The 27,660-nt window shown below is 31.0% G+C and overlaps 2 protein-coding genes across 12 annotated transcripts in view; one reads left to right on the forward strand and one right to left on the reverse strand.

The window, feature by feature from the left end:
* Positions 1–10,657, forward strand: part of LOC111631408 (proteasome activator complex subunit 4-like) — a 56,458-nt gene extending 45,801 nt beyond the window's left edge. The window contains exons 24-39 of the mRNA XM_023375644.1: positions 359–421; positions 499–594; positions 676–804; positions 891–1,082; positions 1,153–1,289; positions 1,367–1,420; positions 1,568–1,697; positions 3,525–3,766; positions 3,841–3,910; positions 3,989–4,114; positions 4,185–4,337; positions 4,415–4,519; positions 4,847–4,938; positions 7,246–7,377; positions 10,125–10,399; positions 10,563–10,657. Coding sequence (XP_023231412.1) covers positions 359–421; positions 499–594; positions 676–804; positions 891–1,082; positions 1,153–1,289; positions 1,367–1,420; positions 1,568–1,697; positions 3,525–3,766; positions 3,841–3,910; positions 3,989–4,114; positions 4,185–4,337; positions 4,415–4,519; positions 4,847–4,938; positions 7,246–7,377; positions 10,125–10,399; positions 10,563–10,657 — 2,091 coding nt within the window. The remainder of the gene's footprint in view (positions 1–358; positions 422–498; positions 595–675; positions 805–890; positions 1,083–1,152; positions 1,290–1,366; positions 1,421–1,567; positions 1,698–3,524; positions 3,767–3,840; positions 3,911–3,988; positions 4,115–4,184; positions 4,338–4,414; positions 4,520–4,846; positions 4,939–7,245; positions 7,378–10,124; positions 10,400–10,562) is intronic.
* A 1,159-nt stretch (positions 10,658–11,816) lies between these two features.
* On the reverse strand, positions 11,817–26,791 carry LOC111631430 (retinol dehydrogenase 14-like). Of its 11 annotated transcripts, none has more exons than XM_023375675.1 (8): positions 17,864–18,168; positions 14,166–15,239; positions 13,718–13,889; positions 13,411–13,650; positions 13,250–13,342; positions 12,558–12,743; positions 12,379–12,488; positions 11,817–12,317 (listed from the first exon to the last, which is right to left on the reverse strand). In XM_023375675.1, the coding sequence occupies exons 3-8, from the start codon at positions 13,860–13,862 to the stop codon at positions 12,120–12,122; spliced, it is 972 nt and encodes a 323-aa protein (XP_023231443.1). In that variant the 5' UTR covers positions 13,863–13,889; positions 14,166–15,239; positions 17,864–18,168; the 3' UTR covers positions 11,817–12,119. The 11 variants fall into 11 exon arrangements, with proteins under 11 accessions (XP_023231443.1, XP_023231442.1, XP_023231439.1 ...); XM_023375674.1 differs by lacking the exon at positions 17,864–18,168 and adding an exon at positions 15,917–16,454; XM_023375671.1 differs by lacking the exon at positions 17,864–18,168 and adding an exon at positions 15,772–15,851.
* Between the last annotated feature and the right edge of the window lie 869 nt (positions 26,792–27,660).

The following is a 27,660-nucleotide window of genomic DNA, read 5'->3' on the forward strand; positions in this document are numbered from 1 at the left end:
TATGAATAATTATTAAATACAGTACAATTAATATTTTGTACTAATGTATGAGAATAGACTTTTTTTTTTTTTAAATTTAGATATTTCATCTGTTTCTGTGATTAGAATATAAATAAACGTAACAAAATATTTTATCTATTTGTCATTAAATCAAAACAACATAACTGAATATAATTAATCTAAATGATCTAAGTGATCCCATAAACTAAGTACAGTTCTTGCTCCTTACAGTTTTATTTTATAGATTGTATTGATAAATATTAAATGTACAGTTTAAATTCACAACAGTAGTAACTAGCATGTAGTGAAAATATATAAAGTATATTTTAAAACCATTCAAATAATAATATATTTGCAGTTAATTGGATATAAACGACATGTAAGGACATTGCTCATTGATCGTACATTACTTCAGCATGAGGTAAATAACTTTTCACTTCTATCATTGAAAGAGCAGAATTTTTAAAATAAATTACTATTTAATATTATTTTCGTTAGCTTCGTATTTTGGAAAAAAACAAAACAATCTTCACAAGATTACATCAAAAATTAATTTTTGATTTGTTAGGTCTCTCAACTAGTCATTATAGTAAAGTAAGAGAATTTTTTAAATTTATTTTGTTATACATTGCTTTAAATCTATTTACAACCTGAGATTTTAAATTGTTATTTTAGATTCGAGCAAAAGCACAAGAAGCTTTTCATTTGTGTCTGAGATCTTATCCTCATTGCTATCATGTTTTTCTTGAGAAAATTTTAAGCTTCATTCGCAAAGAAACAAATGCATCACATGAACAGTTCAAGGTAAAATGTTGAAATAAAATTGAAATTACGTGATTTATTGTTGTTGAAGATGAGTTCAAAATGGCTAATTTTTATATCATTTTTAGGGTGCTTTATATATATTACTTGGAATAAAGCAACAATCCTTACTGAGAGTTCACAATTGGGAAATTTTGAAAGATATCTGGCCAACAATTATCAATGCACCTCATTCGGAGAAACCTTCCATTATTAAACTTTTAGAACACATATCTTCTACAGTATTAAAATATTCAGATACAATCCAGATTGAATTTCAGGTAACTTTTATTTATTTTATCAAATTTTTTTATTGTAGGAATATATAAACATAACCTTATTGTATGTTAGGTAACTGATGATGTACTTAATGAAGCAAAATTGCTTTGGTCAAATGAGATACCTCTGCTATTAGAACCATGTCCTTCACCTACCAGAATAGAGGAAGCAAAAGCTGCTCTTCTGTTGAAAAATCAGAAGAATATAAAGTAAATTATATTGATGACTGTTGTTTGCATTGAGTTTTTTGTTAAGTAAGATTTATATAATTTTGTTTTTCTTACAGTAATTATAATGCATTAGTACATAAACTAGTGGATTTAATTCAGAATGGCAACCTGTGAGTATTTTTAAAAGATTTTTTATTTAATTATTAATGTGAAAATAAAAAATGTTTTCTCAATGTTCAATTACATTAATGACTAATTATATAATCAGTTGTTTATTATATCAATATATACTCTAATATATTTCTTTTTACTTTTAGACATTGGCGGTATTATCACATGGGCCTTATGTTTCTGAATCTCCTGATACATTATAAAATTGAATTACCAGCACCAGCTGTTAAAATGTTTGTTCAGCATTTAATTCATGATACTCTGAATGTCAGACAAGTAAGTCCTATTTGATGATTTGTACTAATATTGTAATTTGAAATTAAAAGGGAACATTTTTAAATATAAATATTATTTATTTCTAAAATCAGTTGGAATAGTTTTTCTTGAAAAATTTTATTTAACATCGACGAAAAAAATTTTTTTTTTTGAAAGAAGTTTATTTTTTCAGAAGATACCAGACAAAATATTTACCAAATGAAAAAAGTTTAGTTTATAGAAATACGTAGTATTAATTTTCAAAAATTCTTATAGTAATTATAATTGATAATAAAATCTAGAAATTAATTCTTATAAAAATTAAGAAAATTCACATCTATTTAACTTGTCTATGAAGATATTTTCCATAGTTTTCTATTGAATAATTAATGAATATTATTGATACAATAGCTTTATAACAATTTTAACAAAGTTCGTTCTCTGTCTGGTTCAAATTTTGTTTTCTTTCTAAAATTATTTTATTTGCTCTTCATTTGTTGAAATTTTTTGTAAGTAAAATTTTAATTTTAAGTAAATTATATAGTTTCTCCTTAGACATGATCTAGGTATTGCATGATTTTCGTGGGTATTTGGCCTTATTTTGTAAGAAACTTGACTGCTTGATACTCTAATTTAAAATTTGTGACCTTGTCATATACAGAAGTCTACTATAAATTACCTTTTAGCCACTAAATTTGCATGAAACATTAATAAAACATTAATCTTTTATATACTCGACAGTCTTTGTCATCTTCATGTCTTTCAGTCATGCACATTAGGTTAGGTTGGAAACTTATAATTCTTCCCTTATATATTATATATACTACTAGCTTACCCGTCGCACATTGCTACGATCTCAGAAGAAACGAAATTCAAGCAAACTCATTATGATAAAATTAAATTTACATTTTATCATTTTTATTGAAACTTATTATTATATTACTATTATTATTCATTTTAATTGGGAAAATATTTCAAAGTGTCATTTCAATTCTATTTATTTATTGGAGTGCTTGTGGATACACGATATTTTTTGTTTTTCCGTCTGATGTGTACACGAATAAATCAGAAGGTTTTCCGATGTGTGAACAGGCCACATACAGTTGTACTGTACATGTGAGAAGCACGGATTCTTTAAATTTAGCCCATATACTCGCAGAGATTGTTAGAAGTGCCATATTCCTCATTTTTATATATTTTTTAATCCTTTATAATTTTGATTATTTAATTGCTCCTTCCTCTCTTCCTTGGCACATTGTGAAATTTCTGATAGTTGGATAATAAACCGTTTTATTGTAATTTGTCTTTTTAAATTATTTTGAGTCTATATTAAAATTTGGGAAAGGGGGATCCTAGATTGGTAAAATAGGCGAATTTCCTCCTACATCTTCGGTTGTTGTTCGGAATACAGTTAAGGTTTTAACAAAGTTCGAGCGAATACATAATTAGCAAAAAATAGTTGAAATAAAGTGATTAAACAAAAATTATTACAAATATCGTAAATAACAGTTCACAAATGCATATATACAGATATTTTTTGAAGGGGGAGAAATGGTCTTCACAATTTGAAATCGATCTAACACACAGTGCTTGAATGCTCATGTAAACGTGCGCCATATATCGTAGGATAAATGTACTTTGCGGGAGTGTATTAAAAAACTTTCCAAAAGTTTCATGGCAATCGTACTATGCCACAAACCTTTGCCGGAGTATATTAAACAACTTCCCAAAGTTTCACGGCAGTCAGATAAACGGTGTAGTAATGCATGAAGGACAGACAGACACACAGACATACATTCATTTTTATATATATATAGATTACTAACTAAAATTTTTTAAAATTTTTAGATTGCCATTAGTGCAATGTGTGCAATTTTAAAACAACAAAAGATCCTTCGTAAAACTAAAGAAGTGGATCCTCTTTCTGTGGATGTTTCGGCTGTGCCATTACACAGTCTACTTCCAAAAGATGTCATTTGTAACAACTTATGGTTACAGTACAATAGTTTAACTTCTCCTAGGACTAAACAGAAATGGGAAAACAGTGTATTTGTACATAAAACTTATATTGGATTCTATGCATGGCCAAAGTAAATAATGATTTTTGTTTTATTAAAATTGTGCTGATAATTGGAATTATTAAATATGTTTAACAACTTTCCAGACCATTGCTAGTATATTCACCTGATTCGGAACAACCAATATTGGATCGTAAAAGAGAGGATTTGTCTGAGGTATAAAATAAATTTAAAATGACTCTTTAGAAATATTCAAACTCTTTTTAATATAATGCTTTTTAAAATTACTTTCAGGTAGAAAAACCTATATATGATGCATTCACACAACAAGAATTTGTTGATAAGTTAATAACTTATTTATCAATAGAAGAAACCAAAGGACATGACAAATTTGATTGCCAGAGGTTTTACATGTTTAAGGTAAAGAATGTGGTTCATTTCAGCATTTGAAATTTTGAATATATATATAAAAATTTTTAAAATATTTCAGGGATTGTTTCGTAATTTTGGAGATACATTTTTGCCCTATTTTAAAAGCCACTTAGAGAAACAAGTTGTAGATTTACAGGAAAGTGTGCAACGATGTGCTGCTGAAATTATTGCAGGACTCCTTAAGGGCAGCAAACACTGGGATTTTGAAAAGGTAATAATTTTATTGTAAAAATTAAATTAAAATTGCATTTAAAATTAATTTTGATTCTTTTTTTAATTATATTTTAGACAAGCACTCTTGAAAAGACATTAACACCTATTTTGCGATTAGCACTGAATAATATTACTCCAGAGACTGTGACGGATTGGGGAACTTGTTTTGCAACATCATCTGTAAGTGTCAAGATTTGGTTATTGCTATTGTGATAAAACCATTTGTGGCATCTGTCAGTGGAAGTGACAGGTCTGTTAAATGACAATACAGTATTGTAGATTTACAAAGTAAGGTTTTGCATTGAAATGGTTACTAGTAAATGTTAGTTTGAAGTGCAGGTGTGTAAATAATTTTTTTGAAACCTGTTCTAATATTATAAAAAAATATCAATGTAAAACCTTGCAACTAGTCTTTCAGAATTTCCTAAATTATGCATTTTATATTTTACTTTTACAAAAGTGATTATTTGTAATTAATTATAGAGATTCTCTTGTTTCATCTTTTAGTGTAACAGAGATCCTAATAAATTGCATTGGTTGTTTGAATTACTGATGGAAGATCGATTAAAAGGTGAAAATGGTTCATTTTTGGAATCAAGGTAAAGTACTTTTTAATATATTGTAAATTTTTATATTGTTTGTTTTGAAAAAAAATATTTATAAACATATAACCAAACTCAAATTCTAATAACCAAGTATGTAAAAGAGACCTTTCCCCCCTACATTTAGGCTAGGCTTTAATCAAAATATTTCAATTCATATTAGTCATATTCCTTGATAAACAAAGCAGATTTATGCTATTTTTATAATTGGTTGTGCAGAGTAATTGGATAACGTAGCATTGAATATTTATTGTAATCTTAACAGCTATATAAATGTAATTACAAAAGTATTTACTGGTAATTTTTTCCTCACATTAAACTGTTTATAATCCTTTAAATGGATATTTGCAGGTACTTGGATAATAGCTTTGTATACAATTATCTCAAATGAGATTCATCAGTACTTCTGATTTGACTATCCTGATTCATTTATATACATGAAGTTTCAAAATTTAAAATAAATTGAGTCAAAGTAAAATAGTGTAGAATAATCTGAATGAACAACTTATTTGTAATAATGAATCTGTACTATCCTTGTTTATTTGATGTAGATAAATTGTTTAATAATGTTTGAATCTATATTTTATTTACTCAAAATAAATAAATTCAATTCTTACAATTAAACCATCATACTGTCATTATAAACTTTTATTAGAATTTGAGAAATAATGATACTTTGTTTCTATAAATACACAAATATATTAATTCAGATAAATACTTAATTATTAAAGTTAAGATTACTAGAAATTGCAGGAAATTTGGAAAGTTTCATATTAATTTTATAACATTTCAATAAGCATTTTAATATTTTGATATATGTGTAATAATTAAATACAGTATAACCTCATTATAATATACCCTCACTGGGAATGGGAAATACATTATATTAAAAAAATCACAATTTTTAAAGCAACAGCACTTTAATTTCTATTAACATAATGCACCATACCATATGCCAATTATTATAATAGATGTATTTCTTATATTATTAAAGTACTTTTACATATTCTTAAAGTAATGATGAATTTTAGTTACTTTGAAACACTATTCCTTCACAAATTAAATAACACACTTTCAATATTTCTCAGATGGTTCATGGTCTTTTTGCTTATGCTGAAGATGCTTACAAACAACTTTACCACTTCAAAACACTCAGTGGCTTGATAAAATTTTGGGATCATACATGAATTATCAGTAACATTTAGTCATCAATTTCAACAGACTCCAGCTGAAGGTTGTTATATTTTTATTTTCTCCCACATTGCCTTGCTTATTAACACGTTTGTGGTCATGATGTCATCATCGACACTAGCATGTTTCAAAGTTTAGGGTAGACTCATTCAACCTTGCCAAATTGTCCTCTGCAATGTTAATTTCATCCCATGTGTTTGTTGTCTGACTGTTCAGATCATGCTGATCAAAAACAGCAGACATTATTGCATTCCAGGCAGACACAAAAAACTGCATTGTTTGCAATAAGTGTAGTTTTAAGTCATTCAACTGTTTCATTTTTATCAGAATTAATGCATTTTGAACAAGCAGATGCCTGTATCTGTGCTTTACAGACCTGATTATTCCCATCTAAAGGCTGCAAGTGGTTGGTGCAATTGGGAGGGAAGAAATACAGTTGTATACTTTGCAAGTCTTCCACTTGTTTTGGATGAAGTGCACAACAATTAAACCACTTTTCTCTAGCTCATCCCATTTTCACATTAAACACACATGCAAAAATTCCATGAAAAGAGCACTTGTTATCCATGATTTCTGGTTGTTGTGGTACTGACAGAGAAGTGTTCTCACTTTGGTAAAGTACCCTGGCTTCTCATACTTCCAATTATGAGCAAAGGTTCACCATCTTCATTTACAACAAACAATAATCATTTGTTCAATCATGACCTGCCTAGGTATCCATAATGAAACATTAATGTATGGTACATACCTTCTGTTTCAAGGAAACCATCCTTTATTTTGATGCTGTTTCAGTCAATATAAGCCAAGCTCAGTTGAAGTACATGTGGGATTTGTTATAGTTGCACAAAATAATTATAAAGATGTTATAAGGTGGTATTACTGTATGCATTTACTTTTAATGAAATTATTAAGAGAATGAATATAATTAGATTATAAATTTAAATGTGACATTCATATGAAGCACACGCTATAAATGCCGTATTTAAAATGCATAATCTAATTATAATTCATTCCTTTAATACTTTTGTTGAAATTAAGTTTACATTTAGATCATTAAACCAACAGAACAATAATAAATGTTAATGTTATTTTTTGTATTACATATATTTTCAGTTGTTTGTATATTTTGTTTGGAGTCTTAAGCCAACAAGAATGGCGATGTTTTGAGCTTCTTCACCGACTTCTAGAGTATCTTAAGCCACATCTGACCCATAGTTATCAAAATGTACGAGAAAAGATTGGCAGGCGAGTTACTTAACAAAAGTGGAATATAGTTAAATATATAATTTTATATATATTCATTCTCTTCAATATAAATTATTTATTTATTTAATTGATACATCTTAATGCATGATGGAATGAAGATTAATCTAATAGCATTATTTTGATTTTTATTATATAAAAATTCATATCTGTTTTAGAGTAAAATCTAATGTGATCTAGTCTGAAAAACAGTAATTTAATGTTAATGTAAAATTATTCATAATAATCACACATTTACTACAGATTGGACAGCTCTGCATTATAATGATTAAAAACAAACTGATTACTATTTTACCTTTTTAAATTTTTATGCTTTTTATTCAAATGAAAATTAAATTTTACTGAACTTTATTCTTTAATATATTGTTGATGTTACTTGTTAATTATTATTTGTCCAGTTAGGTTTTTGTGATTATTAAATTTGTATATAACTGTTATTGCTATATTATGTAGAACATAGGTTCCTTTTTGGCCTACCGCCCCCTTTTCAGAGAAAAAAAAAACAGACTTCCGTTCTTGAAATAAGTAATGTAACCCATAGTTTTTCAACTTTTTTGGACCATAGCCCACTTTCAAACAGTGATTTGATGGTGTCCCTCTTAAATGAAGTATACTATATTATATATTGAAAAATAAGGACAGATTTTTAAATCCTCTTTCAGCTAAATATGATGGGAATGCAACGAAAAACTTCCTTGATACAGCCCATAAAGCTGGATATGATGCTGGAATTAGCCTTGGAAGCCAAGATTCTTGATATCCATTTTTTAATTTCAATTTTAACTCTTCATTTGTTGACAATTCTATCAACTCTTCCTGCAGTGATAATTCTACTGTTTGTAGGTTTGAGGAATGTTCTAGTAGCCAATCTGGAATGATCATGTTTAAGGACATCTGGAAATCTATTTGTAAAGTCTGTGCTTCCAAATGCTGGCAAAATACCAGAATGTTGTCATCACTTGTTTCCACAGAGGAAAGATTTGGAAAGTGATAGAATTGTTTTTGACCCAAATTTTGTTTGTACAAGGCAAGTTTTTACACGAATGCAGAAATAGTTGTCTTTGCTTTGATCAAATTTAAATCATCTCCTTGCAGCTGTAGATTTTTCATTAAATTTATTATATAAATCAGTTAAATAAGCTGTATCATTCTTAAATTTCAATAAATTCTTTCTTAACGACTCATCTGTGTCAACAGTTATAATGGTTTTTTAAAGATTTTATGACCTCTTTGTTTTTGACGGATACCCTTTGATAGCCAACAAACTTCTGTATGCAATAGTAAATGATTGTTTTTGAAAACTTAGATTGTGATGAAAATGACAAAGATTTCAATCATTGAGAGCATTGCTTCTGATCTTGTTAACTGCTTAGTGAGCAATGAAGGCAATCACTAAGGTTTTTTGCAACCAAATGTTGCATTGTGTAATTCACATGCATGGCATTTTGGTACCACCTTTTTCAAATATGAAATAAACCTGCAGTATCGTCCAACCATTGCCGGAGCAGCATCGGTAGCAATGGACACGATATTATCCAGAGAAATTACCTTTTTCTTTAAAATAGTGTTTCAATATGTCAAATATAGAAAAATTAGAAATGGATACTGAAAAAAATATAAGTTGTTTTATGAATATTTTACAACAGAGAATTTTTTGTAAAAATTATTTAAATTACATTACTAATGTTATTTGTTTATTATTCTTTTTAACAACCATATATGTACTTACCTCTGTGGCAAATGGTTATTACAACAAAAATATATTTTTAATAAGTGGTCCACATAAGTCGTCCTTTGAATGTGATCTGTAGATACCACACAGAAATTTTAGATTCACACTTGCTCCGAAGTAACTTCAAAACAATCGCATGTGGATAAAAAGCCTCGTGTATTTATAGTAATGTTTAATGAACCTGTCAAAACATGCATAGATTGGATATTCTGCACGTGTTAATTTTATGACGACTTGTGCAAACTTGTAAATATAAGCTTTGTTGTTGATCAAGCCAGAACACACATACTGGTGCTCTGCAGATGCTGCGACTCATTTATGTACCAGTCAAAAAGTTATTAAAAAGGTATTAGGAACAAAGCTATAACGTACCAATACCTACTTTTAATACAGACCAATCTTCCTTAAGAGTCATTTAGAACTACCAGTATTTGCTGAAATATGTGTTTGATGATTTTTAATATTGATCAAACATTCTTGAGAGTATTGCCCAGGGAGTGGAAGTTGGTCCTGAACGCCTCCCAAATTTTCCTTGAACCAAACAGATCCCTTAGATCCCTTCAATGTCGATGGGTAGTAGCGACCACATTGGGAACCACTGATGTAGAAGTCTATTCACAGAGAATGCTCATTAAATGCTCTCTATTATGCAAAAATATGGATTGTCTCACATCAAAAATATTATTGTAGAAAAAAAAAACAAAAAAATTATTCTTGTCAGAGATATTTTATGATTTATTTTTTGTGCAGCTGTATGATAAACATTTAATCTTTTTGTCAACATATATTGAATAATGATGTATTTCCATATCATCTGGATTCAAGTATTTTTCCAACAGAAATTACTTAAGATATGATATCCTATATGATTAAGTATCTCTGTAGTTAATGTTTTATTACTTATATAAATATTGTATTTTTCACTATGAAATATTCATTATTACTAAATATTTTAAATAATAGAATGTACTGTAATCCAAATTTTTAATAATTCCAGTTTGGTTGGAAACATTTTTATGTACGACTTGGCTTTTCCAAATTCTCCCTGCTTAAAGTTAGCACCACAGAGAGCACCTTTTATCCAAGAAATATTGTCTCAGTTGTCTATACTAAATATTGAAGAAAACATAGATTCTCCTATGGATGAAATTACTCCTTTCTTTAATAATAAAGCTGGGGATATAAAACTATTGGAAGAAAATTGCACTAACCATGTGATGGAATCTGGTGCTTCCAAAGAAAAGAAGAAAGCTATTAATTTATTAAGAACTGGTAAGCAAAATCTTTATTTTAATTATTGAAATTTGAAGTGTTATACATTGCAATAATAAAAAAAAGCCCACTTTCAAACAGTGATTTGATGGTGTCCCTCTTAAATGAAGTATACTATATTATATATTGAAAAACAAAGACAGATTTTTATATCCTCTTTCAGCTAAATATGATGGGAATGCAATGAAAAACTTCCTTGATACAGCCCATAAAGCTGGATATAATGCTGGAAGTAGCCTTGGAAGCCAAAATTCTTGATATCTATTTTTTAATTTCAATTTTAACTCTTCATTTGTTGACAATTCTATCAACTCCTCCTGCAGTGATAATTCTACTGTTTGTAGGTTTGAGAAAGGTTCTAGTAGCCAATCTGGAATGATCATGTTAAGGACATCTGGAAATCTATTTGTAAAGTCTGTGCTTCCAAATGCTGGCAAAATACCAGAATGTTGTCGTCACTTGTTTCCACAGAGGAAATATTTGGAAACTGATAGAATTGTTTTTGACCCAAATTTTGTTTGTACAAGGCAAGTTTTGACACGAATGCAGAAATAGTTGCCTTTGCTTTGATCAAATTCAAATCATCTCCTTGCAGCTGTATATTTTTCATTAAATTTATTATATAAATCAATTAAATAAGCCATATCATTCTTAAATTTCAATAAATTCTTTTTTAACGACTCATCTGTGTCAACAGTTGTAAGGAACCAAAGTCCGAGCGTTATTTTTAGTTTACTTATATTTTGCTTTTATTATATTTGTGTTTGGGGCTTATGTTTAGTTAGGACGAAGGTTTCCTCACCCATCACCCCAGAACGTTCAAAAAGAGAAAATAAGAGTTTAACCAACTCACCGACAACGAAACGAAAGCGCCATAGCTAGCATTCGCACTCACGTGCACGCCCGAGCGGCAGAATTGTAAGTCCGCACTGAAGGGGGGACACCCCAAATAGATTTCCTAGGAACTTGTGTAACCTTCAATTAAACATCCCGATAATTGTTAAAGAAATGTTGTAAAAGGTTAACAAAGTATTGTCGAGGAATGAGCTACCAGATAACGAAGAAAAAACAAGATTGTTACGTGTAGATATGTAAATGAGGGGAGTGTCTCCAGTAGAACTGTGACGTCACCTCAGACTATAAGTACAGTAGTTCAAGCATTTTAANATAAATCATGAGAGCTAATAAAATTTAACATGAAACTTTGTCCAACATCAGTGTGTGCAAGAATTGTACATAGATCCACAACAGTTTTCATTTTGACCTTTTATAAGGTGAGGTAACCATATTTTATGATTAGTTTGTAATTCAAATTATATATATACTTTTTTTTTATAACTGTTTATTTCTAAAGGCACAATACTTCTTACATACACATATCACAGTCTGAAATTATCTCTAATATTATTGTAAAAATATATCTTATCTTTTTTATTGTAAATATAGTTTTTTTTGGGTGCTTTGAAAATCTAATGGATATTTAAAATGGCCACATTGATCATAGTTACGCTTAAGATGCAATGTAGATTTTGATATATTTGTTAAATTATATTGTTATATGACCTGATAAAATGCATGTTTGTATTTTATTGCATTAAAGACAAAAAAATATTTTCTATGATTATTTTCGAATTTATATAAATAAAAAGGGAAATTATTTTAAAATTCTCTTTTTATCCAAATAAAATGTATTATACCAAAATTTATATTCTTGCTTGCTTTAGTTTTGTAGCTGTTGCTTTTCTATACTGTCATATGTATTTTTACTTATGTCCCAAAGTTTACTGGCTAAAAACTCATAATTTACACTCGAAGATAACTGAACTTGCTTGCATTTTTCAAAATGTTTTCCTGATATTTTTTCAACATCTTTTGATACAGCCAAAAATATAGAAGTTTGTGCTCCTTCTTCTGCACTCTGAAATATTAATTAATAAATAAGTTTTAATAATAATAGTAATTTCATAACCTAATTTTACCTTTCCAAAAAGAAAAAATATCATTTTGAATATCATTGCCATTAATCCACCTTTGTTTCTCATTATGCCTGTGTTTACAAGTCCAGGATGAAGAGAATTGACAGTTACACCTATATTAGAAATTTTAAATGTAATATTATATATAACAATTGGATTTAATTTAAAATTATGATAAAAACCTGTTCCCTCCAGCCTTTTGCTCAGTTCTATTGTAAATAAGATATTTGCTAATTTTGAATTATTGTATGCTATAAACGGACGGTAACCGTTTAATAAATTCAAATCTTCAAGATTGATTTTAGCCCATTTGTACATGAGAGAGGAGACGTTAATTATACGACTAGGTGCACTTTGTTTCAAGAGATCTGCAATTTCAAATTTATTAAACTTGTTATCGACAATTATGATGAGAGAGTTTAATTATTATGCCTTTGTGTCCTCTATCTTGTATACTAGTACTTTATCATTTAACAGGACTTATTATACTAAATTTATGGATGCAGAAATTTAGTCTTACAGATCAGAAATAATATTTTTTATTTAGTTCACCTTATACACATACACTTTAAACTTGTGTTTGAGACTTGTTTGTCCCTCATCAGCAGGCATTTCAAAAGACTTTCTACAATTATAAAATTATTTTAATTTGTTAATTGTAGAAAGTCTTTTGAATGCCTGCTGATGAGGGACAAACAAGTCTGAAACACAAGTTTAAAGTGTATGTGTACAAGGTGACCTAAATAAAAAATATTATTTTTGATGTGTAAAAATAATTTCTGCATCCATAAATCCAGTATAATAAGTCCTGTTAATTGATAAAGGACTAGTATACAAGATAAATATTAAATTAAAATAACAAGAAAATTCTTACCTAATAACAATAAAGTTAATACATAATGACCAAAATAATTAGATGCCAAAGTCAACTCTATCCCTTCTTCAGTTAATACATGCTCTGAGGATCCTAAAAATTTTATGTAGGCCTATATAAAATTTGAAATATAAATTTATATTTAAGTAACATAATTGTACCTGCTATCCCAGCATTATTTATAAGAACATCCAATCTTTCTTCTGTTTCTATAATTTTTCTAGCAAACGTTTGAATAGATTTTACAGAACTCAAATCTAAGAGTTTTACGACAACATTAGAATTGCCCGTTGTTGTTATGATCTCGTTAGCAGCTTCTGTTCCTCGCTTTATGCTTCGACAAGCCAAAATAATTTTTGCATTGTGTCTGGCTAGCTCTCGTGCTGTCTCCTTACCAATGCCTATTTATTATAAATATTTTTTTAAATGTATGCAAATCTAAGTTTATTATGTGAAATTTGAACTGACCTGAATTGGCTCCTGTTATTATTACTGTTTTTCCTTTCATTGTTTCTGAACTATAAGATTTTTCAGTTTTAAACCAATCATACATTTTTATGATAATTCCTACTGTTATGGCCCCAGTTGTCAACCAGATGACACACTGTTTCATTTCAGAATAATTCCAGTTATCACTAAGCTATAATGAAAGTAATTAATTCCAATTATTCAAACTTATTGTCTGTACAAATATATATATCATTTCAATATATTCAATGCAGATTTTTCAAATTATTAATTTATTTGTTACAAATGTACTTGTCGACAAAAAAGTTATGTACCAAAGAGGTGTTGAAATACAATGAAACTTTTATTAGGGCAAATATAATGATTGTTGTTATTGTGGTTACAATGTCATAGCAAAGGGACAATTTCCTGTGGAACAACAGTAAAAATTTAAAGAAACCTTTAGTACCTTGTATTCAGACAAGAGAAGGTCCTACATGTAGTTGGGCATGGAAGCATCAAGCCATTTTATGTTATCCTGTGACAGATTTCCCCACGGATGTTGCAACTGCTGCTCCCAGGTCCCTTATACCCATGGGTACACTGACTTTGGCATCTATCCAATTCCACAAATGTTCGATGGATGACAAATCTGGAGACCAGTCAGTCAAAGAAAATTTGGAGACATTCCCAAGAAATCCTAAATGCAAGTGGCCCAAGCATTATCTTTCTGGAAAATGGATGTTTGCAGCTCTAACACAAAAGGAAACTCATCAGGGTACAGGATTTCCTGAATGTACTGCCATGCTGTCTATGCCCCCATTATTACTACTAGGGAAGTGACCGACCATCATACAAGATGGTTCCCCAGCTGTCATACAGCAGTAGAGGCACTGCTGCCGATCAGTTGTCTTCCACATTAGCATGGTGTTCCTTTTTTTCCAATCAGAACCAAGATTTGTTGCTATATTGCTGGTGCACAAGAACAGTGACACAACAACCAATTTTGAGTTTATTGTAGAAATATATAGCAAACTCCCCATATGTCATTCTTCCACATAAAAATGGGGAGTTTGCTACACATTTCTACAATAAACTCGAAATTGAAAATTTTTAAGTTGTGTCACTATTCTTGTGCACCAACGATATATGATATGCTGCCTTAGCAGTTCATGCATCTGTCACAGCATCTCTACAAAGAAACTATTGCAATTATTCATGTTTTGTCATGAGCAGGTGATCCTCTCTCCTGGTAGTTTCTGTCTGGGGTATCCAGAGCTTGCTTGCCGTGTGTTCTCAGAACCTCACAGTTTGCTCAATTTGCACAATTGCCACCAACACCTCCTCACAGTTAGGTCAGAACGACCGAGATGTTGGGCAGTTTCTTCAGCTCGACGATGTAGCATTTCTGAAACTGTACAGGCATGCTTGGCATTTGAAGATCTCCACACAAGTACCCTGAAAATTTGAACAGTGAGCCTTTGCAAGTCTTGTAGGTATTTGGTGATAGTGATTTTAAAGCACTCTGGTAACATTACTTGGCCTGCAATCAGATCATAACAAATCATTACATACCTGTGTAAGACATGGATATATGTCAAGTTTTGTGGTAATTGGACAATTCTATTTGGGCATAAATTGCCAATGAATATATAAGGAAATTTATTAAATACTTGGAAACTGAGTGGTAAATTATTATTAAACATAAAAAACTATAAGCTACATTAACAGTGAAAAACAAAATATCTGTCTCTTTCAAAAATAATTTTTTTTAAAGTAATGAAGCATTGAATATAAAATCACTAAACAAAAACTTATTACCTTTTTTTAGAATATTTAATCAATACAAAGATAACTTATACTGTATAACGTTAATAATCTATTGCATCTGAATTACTGTTTCAATTTATTTTATATCTTATCTTATTTTAAAAATTTACTTCTAATCTTATCATTATCAGAATTAATTGTTTGAAGTTATCACAGTTAAATTATATTCCAATTATTATTAATTTTAAACTTTCATCAATGAAAGTATCATTATAAAAGTATGAAGTATTAATGCGTTTGAATACCTGATTAGAAATATTTAGGTCAATTCCTCAATTGATCAGTTTACTCAAAAATCAGCCAGATTTCAACAATAAACTTACTATTTCTATTGTTTTACCCCTCGCATCCAATATTACCTGGTATCTTTACGAATGAAATTTAACTTACCTGTACGTGTTCGTTATCGGGAGCCATAATAGAATTCTTCTCGATTTTACTGTTACCCGATTGGTAGACGCTTTGCGGATCGATAATTATGGTAGACGATATAAGATAATCGAGTTGAGCAGAATTTCGACGAATTCTATCAATTATAAATCGAATTTCTATGCAGTTGGTATAACTAACAACAATGTTGATAGAGAATTATTATTTTTGGACGTTAATAGCTTAACACCCCCCCAAAAAAAACAGATCAGAAAGACTAGATTATTTGGCCTTCTGCTAACATTACTATAAACCTACAACTAAAACACGCAAACCTCGTTGATCAGGGTTGGTTTGGATGGTCTTTCCTTTTAAATTTTTTACACATTTTGTAGAAAATTGTTTTGCGACGTTTGTGAGATCATTCAAACGTTATTGCTACATGGATAAACCAGCAACGAGTTGTTCGACTTTCCCGACAACATTTAAAATTTTGGTAGCACTATCTGTTACGATAGTTAAAATTTAAGTTCAAAGCCCTTCAGTACTTAGATTATAGAGCCCGACAGTGGCCAAGTGGTCTTCGTACCCTGAACACTGGGACCTCGGACGGGCTGGCAACGTGGCGTTTTCCGGGTTTTCTCCACGTCTGTAACGCCTAAATNACAGTTTTAAAGATGTTTTTTGAATGACCTTAAAAATGCCCTTCCAGGTCAACTTAATGGTTACCATTGGATTAGACACACATCATAACATATTCCCATAGTTCAAAGCCCTTCAGTACTTAGATTATAGAGCCCGACAGTGGCCAAGTGGTCTTCGTACCCTGAACACTGGGAGCTCGGACGGGCTGGCAACGTGGCGTTTTCCGGGTTTTCTCCACGTCTGTAACGCCTAAATAGGGGCCAGTTTCCCTTAAAAAGACTTCACCTAGTCGCACAAGTGTTGTGTTACTTTAAAAACAAACTAAGATTTCACAAAGAAAGGTCTGTACATTTTTTACTGAAATGTCAGAAGTTTAAATAATAAATTTTCAGAAATTGCGGACATTATACAACAATATAATTGCAATTTCGGCATACTAGCAATGACCAAAACATGAACTAATGAACGTAACCTTCCACGATTACCAAAGATGATAAATCGAAAGATCACCAAATGAACACGTTGGTTCTTGTCTTGTACTGTATATGAACTAATATCAGATATAACTTTTACGGAAAACTATATAGATATTTTAACGATAACCTTTAACAAATATATGTTGGTGACTCTATACCAGTGGCCAACCTGCGGCTCGCGAGCCACATGCGGCTCTTTGAAGGATTATTTGTGGCTCTCGATAAATGTACCCGAGTTCCCTTTTCATTTTTATGTTATTATATTTTAAAAAATTATCGTTTGTATGTGTTTCAAAATGTCTTTTAAATTACTAACAACAAATATGAAAGACTAAGTGCAACGTTGTAACAAATTTCATTACCGTCCAAGTTAAGAATGATATGACTCATCGAAAACTGCGCGAACGAACATAAACAGTGGCGTAATCGTCCGTTATCGACCGACTTCAGACCAATTTTGAATTTGTAAACTCTCATTGCAATGGACAGTTGACATTGTGTTCTGTAGGAAACAATTTGTATCACTCTTGCTACGGATATAATTTGTAATCTGGAATTTTTGCATACCTTTTTAATACGTATTTAATTGCGGCTCGCGAAAAATTTCAAATTTTGAAAAATGGCTCGGACTATCAAGGATCTTGGCCACCCTGGCTCTATACCGTTCTCCAGCAATAAATTCCAATAGCCTTTTTGACCTTTCTCAAACAGTGATCTCATATAAAACCAACAGCAAATATAGAAATCATAAATTGTTAATAATTGGAGATCTTAATATTGATTTACTCAAAGATGATTTGATTAGTAGCAGTGACTTAATTAACTTTTGATGAACAGAAAACCTTACCATTTTAGCAGACTTGTTACAGCCTACTAGGTACGACATCAAACTCACTCGTTATTAGACATAGGTCTAACTAACGTAAGTGAAGCTAAATTTTTGATCCATCAATACTTAGTCTCAGACCATCTTCCTTTACTTGTCTTTATTCCCGATAAAGACGGAAAAATAAATCGACGTAAAATAAACAACTCATCGATCGAATTACTACGAAATGCTCTTTCCTGTTTCTCCTGGAATTATTACACAAGAGACCTTTCCGTGGATGAACTAGCAGATTATTTGCTATCCATGTTATTAATATTCACTGATTAATACCTTCCAGTAAAACATTTTGAAATAAATAATATGTTTAAAAGGAAAACTTTCTTAAAGAGAATCATAACCAATGAAACTCTCGAGAAAATTAAACAAAAAATTCCTATTTAAAGAGTTAAAAAAAAGGTTACCTTCTGAACAACGAATTAATATATTATCAGAAATCAAAAATTTATCTAAAGAAATAAGAATCAACATTCATACAGAAAAATCAAGTTATTATAATAACTAGTGTTGTAACGAATAGTATATATATTCGGCCTCAGGCCGAATATATATACTATTCGCCGCAACCTCTCTAATGTCACTATCAATCCGTAAATATCATGTAAAAGTATCAATAAATAACGCGTGCTCAAACGGTATTCGTTACAACACTAGTTATTATAATAACTAGTGTTGTAACGAATAGTATATATATTCGGCCTCAGGCCGAATACCGAATATTCGGCCAGGAGCGTGGCCGAATAGCCGAATATTCGGCCAAACTATTCGGCTTGATTAACGCACGTACGAAAATTGGCGCGCAAACCTCATTATGGCAAGGACCCCGCTTTCTATTGGCCCCCCGCTGTCATTACGCTTCGCTAATAGCGTTAATTCTTAACAGTTGGCAGACAATAGCGTCATGGTAGTATGCGATAAATGATGATATCAAATGTGAATAACAACGAAATGACCTACACGTGTAAATAACGGAAAAAGAACAGAGAAGGACCGCGAAGTGAAAATGTGAAAATAAATATGAAATTGAGTTGATNTGGATTCATGCTCGACATTCCAAACACCATTGCCAAACTACTAGGCCTTTAGGAAAGCAGCGATGAGCGCCCGACATACACGTTTTCGCGTTGAAAACGTCGGCCGCAACCTCTCTAATGTCACTATCAATCCGTAAATATCATGTAAAAGTATCAATAAATAACGCGTGCTCAAACGGCTTTTTACCTAAAACCGGAATCCCCCAGGGATCAATACTTGCACCGTTGTTCTTCAATATTTATCAGATGACCTATTTGAAGCGATACCAGAAGTTATTATTATTGCATATGCACACAACATTGTTTTAATACATTCCAATAATAACCTCCAAGCAGCGCAACACGAATTAACACCTTAAATAATGTCCTTTGCAGATTAATTGATTATATGAGCTTAAATATGTTAAAATTAAACACAAATAAAACGAAATATCTCTGCCTTGTAAATAAAAATGTCGATATGGAACAACTTCAAATTGAAATAAATGAAAAGAAGAGAAAATAAACAATATATCTCGGCATATATCGGATAGACGATAAACTCAGATATGATAGACACATCTAAAATTTAACTAAGACTGTCGCTAAGTTTACTGGAATAACTAAGAAAATACAGGAAAACGACCATATCAGACCCGCATTGAATCAAAAATCCAATACGGCACAATCATATGGGGAATCACATCCGATTATATTGTAAACCCGTTTACAAATATAACAAAATCGTCTAATTAGAGCCATATTTAAACTGAATCGTTACAAACCAATCTCCTACTATTACCAATGAGAAAAAATAGATAACATAAAGACATTATATGCAAAACAAACCATACTTTTTTTTTACATTTAAAAAGCTTAAAACGAACAACAGTTATCTTCTAGACATAATAGAAAATCGCCGCAGGAAGGAAAACTATAGCCATCGACTAAACAATAACTATTTAACATGGGTTTCAACTCACCTGTACGTCATATCATGTAGACTGCTGTTAGCAATTTGTTGAGATACAGAACGATTTCTGCGTCCATTCCACCAACAAGAACATACCAAATGGTTATTTCATGACAAGGCGATGCAAAATTTGATCTTCTTTGGCAGTTCTACTGTTGCGTCAAGGCACTCATTGCGTTTTTCTAAAGCATTTGCTCACGTACCAACAATCCTAACGTATTGCTTACCATAATTTTGTTTTGAACATAGACACTGTATCTTTGTCCTTCAAAACAGAACAAATTTTATACTGCTATTTGTATGCATATAGGTGACTATGTTATACTAGAAATTCCCCCGTCAAGCACGACAGAATATTTTATGAGAAAGTAGAGATTAAAAAATTGAGGAGAGTAGAAATTCAGAACAGTTGCTAATATTTCTACAAATTATGATTCTTGACAAAGCCATTCTTATTCGATGTTGCTCAAGTCGAACTTCGCGGCTTTCAGGGGTCTCTCTTCCCCTAATTTTTTTTTTTTTTGACAAAATAGTGAGTCTTTTCAATTCGATGTTGATAAAACAACGAATTGTATGTACTGTACCGTATGTTAGTTAAATGAGCGCTAACACTCTAAATCACTTGCTCGTTTTGTCGGCTGGATAGCCAAGCGGTCAAGGTGGTAGCCTATCGCCCTGAGTGATCCGGGTCGATTCCGAAAGGATCGAAAAAATCCCATTTTTCGGGGGTAGTCCGTCCGGACGTGTCGGGCTCCGGGTGGTGAGGAACGGGCACAATGGAGTGTCCGTTCCTCACCACCCGGCCACTCCATTGTGGGCTTGGCCGAACTCATAATGGGCTTAAGAGGCCCATTATGTGCCCACTTAGTACCGACAGGGCAGAGCAGAGTTTAAAAGAGTTAGATCGTCACTTCCGATTGGATAATAGAACGTCACGTGGTCACCATAAAGATTTTTTTACAGAACTGTGTTATAGAAGTGACATAATGCGGCTATCATTTTTTAAAGATTTAATGAAGTTTAAAACACACCATTTTGAAAAATACTTAAAAATGCAACTTAAGGGAAATTTATTCAAGCATGAACGTCACGTGGTCACTGATGTCACTGCAACGTAAGAGCGATCACCGATCCGAAATCGATCAAACGTTTATTCTATAGCTAATATTTCCGTAAAATAAGCAGACTATACATTTTCGTCATAACATAAAACGAATATAACCAAAACTTCATACAGATTGGACAAAAATTGCGAGAGTTATAAGGACAGAACACAGAAGACAGCTTTTATATTATTAATAGCAGAAAACAGAAATGTATGCATGTGCAGCCGAACAACGGCCGAAAGTGCATATGCATACATACAGCACGTAAATTGAACCGAACGTTTCCAGGCATACCTCCAGATACCTGTTATATTGTAGGAATATATACCGAATTTTTCTGTAGAGCAAAGCTCAAATGAATACTTTGTTTGGTCAAATTTTCTTACAAATTGCGAACGATTATGCCTTTTTTACAGTTTACAAGTGTGCATAAGGTGCGGGTACATTTACTGCCATGGGTAAAGTAATTGGTTTGATATTTTGAAACTCATTATTACCAGTGGCGTGCCGTGACATTTGATGATAAGGAAGCTGTGTTTATGTAAGAAGCCGACATCCAGGGCAATCAGTTAATTGCGCGTCAGTGATGGTCTAGGGTCCATTCGTATCGTTTATTCGATAAGCCAGTAAAAACCGTAATTTTTCTAAATATATTTTTAATATCACAATTACATTCCGAATTGCTAGCTACGATATAAGGGCTACAATTAAAAATAAAATAATAAAAACTTACTCGGTGAAATAAAATGTGTGGTGTATGTACCGGTACATACCTGGTACAAAATATTCTTCAATTGTATGAATATACTTTTAAAGAAAATTATAATTAAATATAGCTTTGTAAAGAAACGTACATAATATAAAATATTCTTTACTTTTTAAATCTTAAAACAATGCACTTAGTCAAATAGCTCCCTACCAGTAGCTAATGGATGGAATCGAAGACGGTTGCAGAGCGTGCATACACGCGGACNGCGGTTTTATCAATTTTTCCACCGCGGTCGCCTCTCCATTGGTCTCTCCTCGTCACATGGTGACAATTCGAAACTCCAGGAAGGGCGCGGGAGAGTTCAACGTCGCGTCGGAACACGACTCCTCTCCAACCTCGTTTTCCTCGACTTTACTCTATCTATTGTTTAAAATCTTTTAACAAGACAAAAGGTTCATTGTTTAAATCCGATCTTTAAGTTCGCTCTTTCGCACTACGAAAATTGACTCTTTTAAAAAGTCGTTATTGGCCTGCTTTAGGACCCCGTTTGGGTCCTCACACAAGTGCCCTCAGAAATTTCCAAAATTTACAACTTATCGGACACTCTCATTGAACTGGAAAAATTTCTGTCTTTATTACATTAATAATACGAAGAAATCAGTCTCCACTGTAGTAGGCTAGAGACGGTTCGGTTAAGCTTTTAAGTAAAATTTCGGCTCTTTCATTAGGGTTTTGTTTATGTCTCCAATATCCTAATCGCCTAATTATTTAACTACTTCTTAAGTAGAAATAAGTCGAAACCAGTTACTTTATACTCGAATATTTGTAGTCTCGGGAAGAAAGTGGAAAGACAAATTTTTATGACAAACGAATAAATAAATTGTAAATTTAAGGAAAATAAATTCGCGCATCTCTCTCATTCATTAAATTTAGTTGATGCTGTCGAAGTAACAGTTAATTTTTTAACATTATACAAGAATTGTACACGTTCTTTTCTACATCCCCTTAAAGATGGGATATACGAAATCGTAATATCACTGGTTTAACATTGAAATCCGTGAGTAATATAAAATCGGAGAGCGGAATAAATATATCAAATATTTTAATGGATTTTTTTAAATTCCTGTCAACTATACAGAACTATCATAAAAACATACCAGTAAATTCTTATCGGTTGGGTTAAGTTATAAATCTATTCGCGATTCACGTAATCGGGCGAGGGCGGCCAAATATCTAGCGGGCAGGCGGCTAACAGCCCAGAACCGGTCCTGGATAGAATTGGATGCGGTATACGTGTAACATCCACCCGAGGTACTAGGCTTTCATCGGCTAAAGCGGGTGAGGTTGGTGCTCCGTAAAGCGCATGAGCGAATCTGGCTTTTTGGATGCTGACAATACGGCGCTTCTACTCCGCCACTAATATTTGAATATACAATAGCAATCTTATCTTTTTTTTTTTCACGTGTAGTATAAAAATTGGTAATAAGATACATAATGCGATTATAATAAAATATTGTGCGATTATTTTCATATAATGAAAATTAATGTGTATTTATTTTTTAGAAAATACAAGGGAATATCCCCACTTCCAATGACGGCATGCCACTGATTATTACATCAAAATATCAAATATTTATTTGAACTTTAATGCTTCACACGAAGAAAATATTAATCTTGTTTTCTTTTTTTGCGAAAATATTTTACATAAAATAAAATAAAATGATTGGTCCCAGATTTTCGAGGACACACTCAAACAAAACTTATGTTCTGAGACAATTTTGTGCCTGATTTCTGAGTTAAATGTTAAAATGTTACCAATTATTTAGCAATAAAAAATAAAGCATTCAATTAATATTTAATGGCAGCAAATATTAGTAAAAAGAATAAAATCAATTATTTAGAAAAATGTTACAAAATCATCTTTTAATTAAGGTACTGTCAAAATCTCTTTTTTGTATTTACCAGGTATATTGCTACATTTAGTATTTATTGTTATTCTACGAAATACTCAAATTTAATTTCAAATTCAATTTGACTAGTATCTATTTGTACTACATATGTACAGTATATGAATGTAAAATGTAAATAAAATGTCTGAAAAGCTATTTTAAAATAGTTCTGATGTAGGCTAAAAATCTATAAAGCAAATAGTATTTATTGAATATTAATATTTAATAAGTGGAAACTTTTCAATCAATTTGCATTTGACAATAGAATAATCAAGTGGAAATCAGTGACCCAATACATTGCTATGTTCATGAAGGCAAGTTATAAAAAATAAGTTAGAGTCATAGAATGACAGCAAAGTGAGAAATTCTCTTATCATCCTAAATTTAATATGAAATCTTTTGAGTTTTCATGGGTGTTTCAAGTTGGAGCTTCAGTTTTCTTCATCTCACTTATAAAAAAAACTATAAAAAGCNCTTTCATCGGCTAAAGCGGGTGAGGTTGGTGCTCCGTAAAGCGCATGAGCGAATCTGGCTTTTTGGATGCTGACAATACGGCGCTTCTACTCCGCCACTAATATTTGAATATACAATAGCAATCTTATCTTTTTTTTTTCACGTGTAGTATAGAAATTGGTAATAAGATACATAATGCGATTATAATAAAATATTGTGCGATTATTTTCATATAATGAAAATTAATGTGTATTTATTTTTTATAAAATACAAGGGAAGCGGAGCATCCACCACTTCCAATGACGGCATGCCACTGATTATTACATCAAAATATCAAATATTTATTTGAACTTTAATGCTTCACACGAAGAAAATATTAATCTTGTTTTCTTTTTTTGCGAAAATATTTTACATAAAATAAAATAAAATGATTGGTCCCAGATTTTCGAGGACACACTCAAACAAAACTTATGTTCTGAGACAATTTTGTGCCTGATTTCTGAGTTAAATGTTAAAATGTTACCAATTATTTAGCAATAAAAAATAAAGCATTCAATTAATATTTAATGGCAGCAAATATTAGTAAAAAGAATAAAATCAATTATTTAGAAAAATGTTACAAAATCATCTTTTAATTAAGGTACTGTCAAAATCTCTTTTTTGTATTTACCAGGTATATTGCTACATTTAGTATTTATTGTTATTCTACGAAATACTCAAATTTAATTTCAAATTCAATTTGACTAGTATCTATTTGTACTACATATGTACAGTATATGAATGTAAAATGTAAATAAAATGTCTGAAAAGCTATTTTAAAATAGTTCTGATGTAGGCTAAAAATCTATAAAGCAAATAGTATTTATTGAATATTAATATTTAATAAGTGGAAACTTTTCAATCAATTTGCATTTGACAATAGAATAATCAAGTGGAAATCAGTGACCCAATACATTGCTATGTTCATGAAGGCAAGTTATAAAAAATAAGTTAGAGTCATAGAATGACAGCAAAGTGAGAAATTCTCTTATCATCCTAAATTTAATATGAAATCTTTTGAGTTTTCATGGGTGTTTCAAGTTGGAGCTTCAGTTTTCTTCATCTCACTTATAAAAAAAACTATAAAAAGCAAAAAAAATTCTCTCCATATATTTGAAACTTTAAGAATATGTAATGCGATCAAACAGAATCCTCTCCTGATCTGATCTGAATTATTTGGACAAAAAATTAGAAAAGGTATTCCCATGTTATATTTAGTAACATAATAGTATCTGTGTCAAGTCTGTGAAACTGTAAACTAACTTGTGAATTTCTGTACCTACCACATAACTGTACCTTCTTAAGATGGATGAGATTTTTAGTTTTCTTCATTATATATAGGATGTCCCAAAAGTCTGGAAACACAATGTAATGTCTCTGCAGATGATGGCAGGCCAAAATAAACAATGGAAATATGTTATGATGTGTGCCTAATCCAATGGTGACCATTGAATGAGGCACACATCAATACATATTTGAATGATCTTAAAAATGCCATTGAAGAGAATTTCACACCAATGGCATTTTTAAGGTCATTCAAAAAAATCTTTAAAACCATGCATCAGAGACCAAAAATGTCAACTATAAAATTGTAGGCCATACAAAAATCAGTAAGAATCTGCTTTTGTTTGGTATATAGACATGAAGATAAAACAAAAGCAGTTTGGATGCACAGTTTTAAAGATGTTTTTTGAATGACCTTAAAAATGCCCTTCCAGGTCAACTTAATGGTTACCATTGGATTAGACACACATCATAACATATTCCCATTATTTTGGTCTGCCATCATCTGCAGAGACAAGACATTATATTACTGTGTCCAGACTTTTGGGATACCCTGTACTGTACACATAAATAGTGTATATGCATGTATTATATATTATGCTGATATATATTAGACCATATTTAATATTGACAGTTTATTACATAAACATATTCTTCTCTTCAGGAAATTACAGTACTTCATAAATGTATTAATAATAATAAATGCTTTTTTAATTACCATAATCAAACATTTAAATTTTGTAATGCAAAATGTACTGTTCTTCATAAAACTTTATATATTGTATTAGTTATTGAAATTGTCCATTTTGTATATATTACAAAAGAAAATTTGAAGTTTGTGCAGTTATATCTAACAAAATGTTTCTAGATTTACAAGCAATAAATTGTTTTTTCTTTTTTATGGATTTAAATGCCTAAACATATCATTGAAAGTTTGTGAATATATAGTTAATAAAATACAATCTTAAACAAAAATAAATAATAATTAAATATTAAAGTAATTACTTACAGACTTGTAGTTCTTCAGCATTTATTTAATAAAATAGCATGATTAGATAATTCATTTTGGATACCATTTTTTGGTAAAATGAAGTCACTCGCGATATGTTTCACACTAAATTCTGATAAATTTTTATTGCTTTTACATAACTGATCAAAGTTCCAAATTTGTACTCTACTGCTCTTTCCTTGTCTTGCAAAGACAAAAACTGGAGTATTTTCTTCAACATTAAAAGGAAATGAATTGTTTTTCCAATGAATGATATGAGATGGATCAGTATCTTTTGAGCATAGTTTCAAAGATTCACATTGATTTTCATCAATAATGATGCAAAAGCCTACATTAAAAATTAATAAATCTTATAAGCATGATTGGAAAATACTATATTATACGTTGGAAAATATTAGAGATTAAACAATTTTTTAGATTAAATTTTCAAAATTAGAATTAGAAATATAAGGGTGGATCAATAAATAACCAGCCAATAAGAACATTCCACACTGTTGCTTTGGCTGGTTATTTATTGATATACTCTCATAAAAAACATATTTCTTTTTTTAAAAAGATTTTTATACAGGTACACCATCAAAATTCTGGCAACCAATAGTCCAACACAAATTCTTTAATCTGGACAAAGATACAAGAGGGAACTTGAAAGTTCCATGGCCATNATTTTTTGTTTTTATCTGCGTTTTAGTAGGGTACGCCATGGCAATGCACACTAAGAAGGGATTTTTAAAAATTTCCCCGTGGGGGGTGAGGGAGAGCATTAAGGTTTAACCGGAAAAACGGCTTCTACTGTACTATTTTAGATGCAATTTTTTGTTTTTATCTGCGTTTTAGTAGGGTACGCCATGGTAATGCACACTAAGAAGGGATTTTTAGAAATTCTCCCGCGGGTGGGTGAGGGAGAGCATTAAGGCTTAACCATAGAAACGGCTTCTACTGTACTATTTTAGATGCGATTTTTTGTTTTTATCTGCGTTTTAGTAGGGTACGCCATGGCAATACACACTAAGAAGGGATTTTTAGAAATTTCCCCGCGGGGGTGAGGGAGAACATTAAGGCTTAACTGGAAAAACGGCTTCTACTATGCTATTTTAAATGCAATTTTTTGTTTTTATCTGCGTTGTAGTAGGGTATGCCATGAGAATGTACATTAAGAAGGGATTTTTAGAAATTCTCACACGGGNAAATTTTGTAATGCAAAATGTACTGTTCTTCATAAAACT

This window comes from Centruroides sculpturatus, unplaced genomic scaffold, assembly GCF_000671375.1.
Source record: "Centruroides sculpturatus isolate CEXI.00-Female unplaced genomic scaffold, Cexi_2.0 scaffold526, whole genome shotgun sequence".
Classification (NCBI taxonomy): domain Eukaryota; kingdom Metazoa; phylum Arthropoda; class Arachnida; order Scorpiones; family Buthidae; genus Centruroides; species Centruroides sculpturatus.